Consider the following 10,154-nt stretch of genomic DNA (forward strand, 5'->3'; position numbering starts at 1 on the left):
GCCCCGTCCCTGGCACGTCCCCCATGATCTGCTCCCCACTCAGCCCCCATCCCTTCTCCCCGACCTGCTCCCCACTTGGCCCCGTCCCTGGCACGTCCCCTTGACCTGCTCCCCACTCGGCACCTGTTCCTTCACCCCAACCTCCTCCTCCTCTCAGCCCCATCCCTGGCACATCCCCCCAACCTGCTCCCCACTCGGCCCCTGTCCCTGGCACGTTCCCCCAGACCCATTCCCCCCTCCCCTGAACACACGCCCACCAGACCCAGTACACCCCCCCAGCATGCCCCTCCTACAGATCTGGTATCCCCAGCCCCCCAACCACACCCCCCACCAGAGACCTCCCCCTCATCCCACACCCCCTTCCCAATTACACCTTTGCTTCCCACAAAATCTCTTTTCCACTCTGGGTCCCGCTCCCGACACACCTCCTGGAAACCCCCCCATCTCTGGCTACATGGTCCCCCCGAACTCATTACTCCTCCCCCAGTATCCCCGCATGGACTCCTCTGCTCCGTACCTGTGGCGTCAGGAGTGTCGGGGAAGGGCGTGTGTAGCAGGCCAGGGGGGTAGGGACCCTGCAGCCGCTCAGCTGCCTCATCGATGGGTACCCGGGGGGGCAGCTCAGGAGGCAGCAGCTCCATGGAGTTGAAGTGGGAAGCAGCAATGGAGATGGAGCTGGGGGAGATGGAAGCCGAGGGGCGCTCGGACAGACCCCCATACGCACCTGGGGGGACAGATGCAGATGAAGTTACCAATCCCCACAGAGCTGGGGGCGCTGGGACAGACCCAGTTCAGGGTTGGCTCATGCTGAGGCCATCCCATGCTGTGTGGCTCATGCTCCCTCCTCAGCAGGTCCAGCTGGTCTGGTTTTCTCTGGAAGCACCCAATTCCTGAACGCAGTGTGATCCAGTGGCGGGCAGTTCCACTGGCCCAGGGGAGCACATTCTCTGGATCCACCACTCCCCATGTACCCATCTCCCTCTTCTCTCCGTTATTGTCTACCGTGTCTCCTCTCTCTAGTCACTGCCACCCCTGCAGACCCTGCCCCTGAATAAGACACCCTCAGCCCATGGCTGCTTCGAGATCCCCTGGGCCCAGGGGGTAACTCTTTCTGCACCACTCCCCAGCCACAGGGAAGCCCATGCCAGCTTTGGCTGTGCTGGGGTCACTGCACCCAAAAGCAGTGGATGGAAGAGGAGTCAGGAGCCAAGTGTGAAAAGGAGGAACTAGGCTAGGGGAGAAGGGAGCTGGGGATGGAGAGACAGGCTAGGTGTCTAGCGTGGCAGGTGTAGGGGAGAAGACGGCTGAAGGAGCTGGTCTAGAGGAAGGGCTGGGAGGGACCAGCTATGGGGTGCTGGTACCTGGCGGGGGGAGAGTGGGGTTTGGGGACCAGCTATGGAGTTAGGGTGCTGGTATGGCAGGTTGTCACAAAGTGACAATTTTTTGTAACATTTTTATACAGGTTGGTGTGTGTGCGCCAGAGTTCCCTCCTGTGCTGCATTGTTGCTCAGAGCGGAGAACAGGTCTGTGTGTTCTCACCAGGCTAGGACACAGGTGTGGGTGTCGCCTAGTTGTCTGGACCCTTAGATCCCATATCAGTGGAGCTCTTCAGAAGACAATGACAAATCCAATACCTAGCAACCAACGACCCAGAGACATACCGACTTTCCTGCTGTGACACCCTGTACTCCATGGTCACCACTTTTATATGGCTGCGATATATTTGGTACAAAGTGTGCCTTGTGAGGTATCATTTGAAAACTCAATCTGCTGAACATCACGGCCCTGTTGAAATGTGTGTAACAACACTTCATGTCAAATTATGAGGTTTTACTGTATGATTGTTAGTGAAATATGTTGTGATTCTGCATAATCCCATAAGCCAATTTCTCAGAGACATAGCCATGCCAGCTAGGGGCTAAAAGATCACTGCCTGCTTAAATCAGAGATTCACCAGCAGGGGACTTGTAAACAGGAAATTTACAATTCATCTGAGCTGACGTACGCCATGGAACCGCCGGCCCCTATGACCCAGCAAGGGCTTGTCCAGCACAGAAGGGTTGGGGTATCAAAGAGGGGGAAACGCCTCTAGCCACCTCTCCTCTCACATCAATGAAGACCCGCGGGGTACTGAACTAAGGGGAGTGGTCCCAGACTGAAAGGAGAGACAGCCTATGAACTGAGAATTACCTGCAGCATCTGGTGTGGAGAGAATGATGTTTGCTTCAAATCTTATTGAGCTTGGTAAAGTTTAGGAATTAGCTAGTGGTTTTATCTTTTTTTCTTTTGTAACCAATTCTGACTTTTATGCCTTTTCCCTTATCATCACTTAACTGTGTCTTTCTCCAGTTAATAAACTCGGTTTATTGTTTTCTCTAAACCAGCTGGTTCAATTGAAGTGTTTAAGAAACCTCTACTTGAGACAACAAAGGCTGGTGCATAAACATTACCCTTTGTTGGGATGTTCAACTATCTATGAGCTTGTGTTGTCCAGCGGGCTACTGAGCAGTGTAAGACGCACATTATGGGGGGGGCCAGAGCTGGGACAGGGGATATGTGGGTGCCACCCTGTATCGACTCATGGCTGGCTGGGAGAGCTTCATGTAAACATCTGAGAGTGGCTTTCCATGCTAGGGGCTGCGCGTGAGCAGCCTGTTGCGACAGTACAGCAGTGTCCAAGGCACCCCAGGCTGGAGAGCTAAGGGGACACGGCAGTCCGGTCAAGGGAATGCCACACCCACCTCTTAGCAGGGGGCTGAGCTGCATCTCCCCAGCTTGGGAACAAAGGACTGGGGGGAGGGGGAAGGGAGGGTAAGTACCCTGACTGCCTCCAGCAGACCACAACCTGGGAGCCTGATAAAGAAGATCAGACAGACGGGGAGAGAGTCTGCCCCAAGGGGCTCCCCACAGCCTGGCGGGGCTCTGGGCTGAGCAGAACGGACTGGACTGTAACCTGCATCTCTCTCTCCGCTACCCTAAGGGCTCCCTGTGCCGTGGCCAGCTGACTAACACACCCGACTGTGCGCCAGCGCTGTGGAGCTGTCCCTGCCATGCTGGGTGAGGGGCACCGTCCCGGCAGCGTGGGCACGTCTCTGCCAGGGTCTGGCTCAGCGGGACTCGCTGGGCAGAGCTCACGGGGGAAGCAGGAGGCTGCAGCCCAGAGGTCCAGTCTAAGCAGGCAGTGAAGCCACATGGCTTATCCAGGAAGAAGAGAGACCCCAGGGGGTCTGGCTCACTGAACAGGTCCTCTGAGAGACTGTTCCAAAGCTGGGGCCATAGCACCGACCCTGCGGCTCTGGGACACAGACAGAGGGGGCTGGGAGCATGCCATCCATCTATGGTATGGGAGGAGGCAGGGCTTGGGAGGGGGGCTGGGTACAGGCCCCTGGTAAAGGGGGATGCAGGGCAGGGGGCCCAGCTACGGGGTGCTGGTTCAGGGGGAGAAGAGGCAGGCCTGGGGAGGGTACGGGGTAGAGAGGTTGGGGATTTGGTTATGGGGGAAGATGGCTTAGGGGGTGGTTCGGGGGGCTGGCAGGACCGGGGGTCTCTGCTGACACTCACCCTGGGAGAGCTGCTCGTTGCTCTCGCTGGGCAGCAGGGGCAGCTCCCGGCTTGGCATGCTCTCCGAGTGGTTGAGGCAGGGCAGGTCTGTGCTGTCCGTGTTCTCCCTGCAGGGACACCGGCATGATTCAGAGGTGAAGGACACCCCCACCCCGGGGGATGCTGCCTGGCTCCCCCTCCTAGGAACGGGGATCTGGACCCTGCACTGAGCGCAGGCCCAGAGCAGGAAGCCAGAGCAATGCAGGGGGTGGAGGAGTTGGTGGCACAGGGGGGTCCCAGAGCAAGGCGATGGGGACCCGGAGCCCTGTTGCCATGATGGGGAGATGTCAGAGCTGGGGTTGCGGCTGGACGCTGGCTCACTCACCCCGGGCTCATGCAGTCCTGGATGTCGGCCAGCCACGACCTCATCTGCAGCGAATCGACCGTCTCCAGGATGTACTCGAGAGAGTTCTCCATCTGCCAGGTACACCGGGTCAGCACCAGTGCCCCGGGCACCCCCTTCCCAGTCCCTCGTGGGGCTCCTCCCTCCACCATCCCAATCCCTCAGCCCTATGGCACCCCTCTTCTGCCACTCCAGCCTCAGGTGCTCCCACCCCCCTCCTCCCCTCCCCTACCAGTACGGCACCCCCAGGACATCTTCCAGAAGTCCTCCTGCACACGCCTGTGGGGCCATCCCCAACCTCCCAGAACCCACTTACACCCCTCCCCCACAGAACATCTCCACAGCCTGGCCCCACAGCTGGGGCTTCCTGCTCAGACCCTCAGCACTGGGGGATGATCCCCTCCTCCCTGCTCCTCCCCCCCCCCGGGGGTGTGTGTGTGTGTGTGTGTGTTACAGCCCTCAGATGGTTCCACCTGCTCCACCCCAGCCCTGTGCTTAATCCACGACAGCAGCAGCGGTGCAAGGAAGGGGTGTGGCTGATTCTTCCCCCCCCCCCCCCGTGAGCAATTCCCCTCACAGCCCCTCCCAGTCCCCCGCACCCACCTTTAAGACAAAGGTGTTTTCCTTGTCAGGCATCTCCAGCGGCGTGGTGGTGCGCACATCTGTCACCGCCGAGCAGAGGATGCTGACCCGGGCCTTGGTGGACTGAGGGCAGGTGAGAGACAGCAAGGTGAGATGGGACGCGCAATCAACCCAACCCTAGGCCGGGCCATTCATCCCCTCCCCACACAGGGCTGTGTCAGGCTGAGTGCGATGGGACAGGGGTCATTACTGACCTGTTACACTGAGGGTGCAGCCCAGGGAAGGGACTTTGCCAAGACTGCACAGCCAGATCAGGAACCCAGAAGTACAACCTGACTCTCCTACCCCCGCTCTACCCCGGTGGTTCTCAAACAGGGGTATGTGTACCTCTGGGGATACGCAGAGTTCTTCCAGAGGGTACATCAACTCATCTAGACACTTGCCTAGTTTTACAACAGCTACAGAAAAAGCACTAGCGAAGTCAATACAAACTAGGGCTGTCAATTAATTGCAGTTAATTCAAGTGATTAACTCAAAGCAAATTAAACAAACAAATTAATTGTGATTAATCACAGTTTTAATTGCACTGATAAAGAATAATAGAATACCAATTTACATTTATTATAAATATTTTTGGATGTTTTTCTACCTTTTCAAATAAATTGATTTTGATTACAACACAGAACACAAAGCGTACACTGCTCACTTTAAATATTTTATTACAAATATTTGCACTGTAAAAAAACAAAATAAATAGTATTTTTAATTCATCTCATACAAGTTCTGTAGTGCAATCTCTTTATCGTGAAAGTGCAACTGATAAATGTAGATTGTTACATAACTGCACTCAAACACAAAACAGTGTAAAACTTCAAAGCAAGTCCACTCAGTCCTACTTCTTGTTCAGTCAATCGCTAAGACAAACAAATTTGTTTACATTTACCGGAGATGCTGCCCGCTTCTTATTTACGTCACCAGACAGTGAGAAGAAGGCGTTCAGATGGCACTTTTGTAGCTGGCATTGCAAGGTATTTATGTGCCAGATATGCTAAACGTTCATATGCCCCTTCATGAACCATTCCAGAAGACATGCTTCCATGCTGACGACGCTCGTTCAAAAAATAACGCATTAATTAAATTTGTGACTGAACTCCTTGGGGGAGAATTGTATGTCTCCTGCTCTGTGGTTTTACCTGTGTTCTGCCATATATTTAATGTTGGATGATGACCCAGCACATGTTGTTTGTTTTAAGAACGCTTTCACTGCAGATTTGACAAAATGCAGAGAAGGTCCCAATGTGACATTTCTAAAGACAGCTGCAGCACTTGACACAAGGTTTAAGAGCCTGAAGTGCCTTCCAAAATCTGAGAGGGACGAGGTGTGGCGCTTGCTTTCAGAAGTCTTAAAAGAGCAACACTCCGATTTGGAAACTACAGAACCTGACCCCCCCACAAAATCATCCTTCTGTTGGTGGCATCTGACTCAGATGATGAAAACGAACGTGTGTTGGTCTGCACTGCTTTGGATCGTTATCAAGCAAAACCCGTCATCAGCATGGAAGCATGTTCTCTGGAATGGTGGCCGAAGCATGAAGGGGCATACGAATGTTTAGCATACCTAGCACGTAAATACCTTGCAACGCCAGCAACAACAGTGCCATGAGAACGCCTGTTCTCACTTTCACGTGACTGTAAATAAGAAGTGGGCAGCAGTATCTCCTGTGAATGTAAATAAACTTGTTTCTCTTAGCGATTGGCTGAACAAGAAGTAGTGAACTTGTAGGCTCTAAAGTTTTACATTGCTTTATTTTTGAGTGCAGTTATGTAAAAAAACCAAACCAAAACAAAAACATTCTACATTCATAAGTTGCCCTTTCATGATAAAGAGATTGCACTACAGGACTTGCATGAGCTGAATTGAAAAATACTCTCTTTCTTTTGTTTATCTTTTTACAGTGCAAATATTTGTAATAAAATATAATAATATAAAGTGAGCACTGTACACTTTGTGTTCTGTTGTAATTGAAATCAATATATTTGAAAATGTAGAAAACATCCAAAAATATTTAGATGGTATTCTATGATTGTTTAGCAGTGCAATTAAAATGGCAATTAATCACGATTAAATTTTAATCTCACAATTACTCGCAATTTTTTTAATCATTTGACAGCCCTAGTACAAACTAAAATTTCATACAGCCAATGATGTGTTTATACTGCTCTATGCACTATACATTGAAATGTAAGTACAATATTTATATGAGCCCAGTAATTTTTAAGAGAGATAAAACTTGGGGTACACAAGACAAATCAGACTCCTGAAAAGGGTACAGTAGTCTGGAAAGGTTAAGATCCACTGCAGTACCCCGCTAAACCCCCACTCTCCTCCCAAAGCCAGGCAAGGTACCCAGAAGCCCTCTCTCCAGAACACCTTTCATTCCACCTCATCTCTCACAATATGTACAGCTCTAGCAATGCTCCTTAATCCTGAACCGCAGCTCTCTGCCACCCCGGACCTGAGGCTCCCCCGGCCAATCCCTACTAGCAGCCCCCCCATGAGGAATCCCATCAGGTGGATGGCTGCCCCCCAGGATGGGACACAACTCCCACCGCCCCTCACCTTGGGGGGGATGTAGAACTCCAGCAGGTAGCCCTCGCCCTCTCCCTTGCCTGCCTTCCGCAGCAGCAGCCGGCATTTCTGCCATCGGGCCCGGCTGCCAGCCCCCCCTCCGCTGTCATCAGCCACGATATAATTGAGCAGCCCCTCCCGGCGCACACTGGACAGTTCCACTTTGGGGGTAGGCGCCTTGCTGAGCCGCAGCCTCTCAAACTTGTGTGTCCAGCGCTCGGTGGGCAAGGAGTCCGCGGCCCCGCCCCCCGAGGAGTTGGAATTGGTGTTGGCCCCGCCAGCCTCCTCCTCGGTGGGGGACTCGGCTGAGCTCTTCCACTGCAGGATGCCTCGCATGCTGCCCCGCACACTGCGGCTGACGTTGCGCAGGGAGAAGCGCTTCTTGAGCTTAGGCTTCGTGCTGGCAGTCGCGGCAGAGGCTGAGACGTCCTCAGAGCTACGAGACTGGCTGCTGGACAACCCCGAGGCCAGGCCGGGCTGCGGCTCCACCGGAGAGGCCACCGAGGAGTCGCTGCAGGTCTCGGAGAGGTCGCGGGTGGAGGAGGAGGAGGCGCCCCCAGGACAATGGTGGGCACCAGTGAAGGGAGCAATGTCGCAGCGGGGGGGTGAGTCGCCGGCACAGGCCCGGCTCACCTCGGCCTCGAAGTGCTCCACGAAGTGCTCCGCGAAGCGGCGGGAGAAGGCAGCCTCGGCCCCTGGTGCTGCAAACTGGGGGTTCTCGCTCAGGAAGGCGCGGAAACGCCGTGCGAAGTCCAGGGCGGCTGCCCGGGCATGGGCCTCGCAGAAATCCCGCCAGCCGGGCGAGGGCAGCGGTGCCACCGCCGCCTCCACCACCCCCGGTGGCGCCACGCTGCCGTTCATGCTGCTGCCGCTGTCCAGGAGACAGGGGCCCCGGGAGGGGCTGGGCGCCAGGATCCTGACCACCAGGAGGCTGCTGCTGCTGCTACTGTCGTGCTCACCTGGGAGAGTGGGGGAGACAGAGAGTGAGAAGACAAGCAGGAAATGCAGCGCTGTGGGGTGAGCCCAGAGGCCAGGGGAGCAGAGCTCCATAGGGGGACTTTGGGGGTGCACCAGGAAGCGATGGGTAAAGGGGGCACAGCTCCAGAGTGAGAGAAGAAATAGCCCCAGGACACACCTCATGGCCAGGAAGCTGAGCAAAGGTGACAGAAGATCCTGTGGGGGTGGAACTCTAGGGTGGGAAGAAGGCACAGCGCAGAGACCTCAGGGTGGGGGATGGGAAGGGGTTGGGGAGAGCCCCTAGAGATACCCTGGGGAGCATGGTGCTGGGCTGTGGGAGTATGTGGGAGGGCACTGCACCAAGGGGGCATGAACCCCAGGAGGGGAAGATGGGCTGGAGGATTCCCCTGGGAAGAAGGGGCAATGAAGTGCCTAGGGGAGTTGCTGGGGAGACGTCCAGGTGGCAAGAGGGAGAAGATGGCTCCAGGGTGTAACACTGGAGAGGATTGGGAGGCACAGCACCGTGGGAAGGAAAAGGGCTGAGGGGAACGACCATTCTGTCTCCCCCTTTCCCCTTACGCCCAGGCTTAGCCTCCCTCTCAGCGCCTCTCAGTTGCCCCAAACCTCCTTCCTTCAAGCTCCTGCCCCAGCCAGGCCCCCACCCCCAGCCAGGCCCCCACCCCCAGCGCCCCTTAGCCCCCCCAAACCTCCTTCATTTGGGCTCCTGCCCCAGCCAGGCCCCCAGCTCCAGTGTTTTCCCTGGGAATTGAAATTAAGTGGGGGTGTTCGCATTTACAGGGGACTGAGGGCGGATGAGAGGTTAAACAGTGCGGGTGAAGGTGGGCTGCATGGCACCATAGTAAAAACTGAAAAATGTTTCACAACCATTTTATTAGATTTAACTCATGTTTTAAAATCATCATACAAATTAAAGTTGGCTACTCAAGCCTGCTATGAAGCACGACTTCTACATCCTTCTTGGTTTCTTCTTGTAATTTTGCACAACTCTGTTAATGAACTTCTCAAATGTACTGCATTCATTTTTTGGTGGCTTCTCATGTGTCCGGTACTTCCAGTCCTTCAGGATATGCTCATGATCATGCAGAAGGCAACTCCTTTCAGAACACAACATTCTATTCAACGAAGAAAAAGAACACTCAACTGTAGCTGTTGAGACTGGGAGTAGCAAGAGATGTATTCCTACTTTTTTCATCCCAGGAAACATAGCACAAAGTTTGGGTCGAACCACTAGTGATGAAAAAGAAAAAGTTGAAGTCAAATCTTTGTTCGTTCATCGTATGATATTCCGCTCTGTGTTCAAATTCTTTGCTCTGTCCTGATCACATGGCAGCCCCATTGTTGGTAGTGTCTCACTTCACTTAACAGTGGGTGTTTTATAAGACAGGCATCTGTAAAAGCTATGTGGAGGTTGAGTAGAATCCAGAAGTCGCTGTTGTAGATTTGTAAGAATCAAGTCTGTGTACTTTTTCAGCTGTCTTAACAAACACTTCTTGTCTTCTTCACTTAAGGATTCAATATAAGTGCCTTCATTAGTCAACTTCTTGATTGAAGTTTTTGCTTCTTCCAGTACATTTTCAATGGCTCTCTCTTTGATTGATCCAAGCGTAGCATCTATTGCTGGACAGAGATCTACTATTCCTGGATGGCATTGTTTAATGACCCAAGTGGTTTCAACAGTAGACTTAAGAGAGAGAGAATGGTGATAGTCTTCTGTAAACTTAGTAGCAAAAGTTGTCCACCAGCCTCACTACTTAGATCTGTCCTATCTCAGTAGATACTTTCCAAAGCCAGTAATAATGGTTGCAGTAATTTTAAGACAACAGCCAAGGATCGCTCATGAGAAAGCCAGCGGGTTTTCCCAGGTTGGACTAATTTGAACTTCAGTCATATTGTATCTTATATTTTTTCCAAGACATTCAGTCCTTCTGGACTCTTGCTGGAAAAAAAAAAAAAAAAAAAAAAAAAAAAGAGTATAATGTTGGGAAAATAACACAGCGGGGCACAGACTATCCAACAAATTCT

The 10,154-nt window shown here is 53.2% G+C and overlaps 1 protein-coding gene across 1 annotated transcript in view; it reads right to left on the reverse strand.

Annotated features, from left to right (window-relative positions):
- The window catches only part of SH2B1 (SH2B adaptor protein 1), a 55,840-nt gene extending 47,732 nt beyond the window's left edge, over positions 1–8,108 (reverse strand). The window contains exons 1-5 of the mRNA XM_026659205.1: positions 7,146–8,108; positions 4,547–4,648; positions 3,926–4,017; positions 3,562–3,668; positions 477–724 (exon numbers count right to left, since the gene is read on the reverse strand). Coding sequence (XP_026514990.1) covers positions 477–724; positions 3,562–3,668; positions 3,926–4,017; positions 4,547–4,648; positions 7,146–8,015 — 1,419 coding nt within the window. The 5' untranslated portion in view covers positions 8,016–8,108. The remainder of the gene's footprint in view (positions 1–476; positions 725–3,561; positions 3,669–3,925; positions 4,018–4,546; positions 4,649–7,145) is intronic.
- Between the last annotated feature and the right edge of the window lie 2,046 nt (positions 8,109–10,154).

This window comes from Terrapene carolina, unplaced genomic scaffold (assembly GCF_002925995.2).
Source record: "Terrapene carolina triunguis isolate 2854851 unplaced genomic scaffold, T_m_triunguis-2.0 Scaffold606, whole genome shotgun sequence".
Taxonomy (NCBI): Eukaryota; Metazoa; Chordata; order Testudines; family Emydidae; genus Terrapene; species Terrapene triunguis.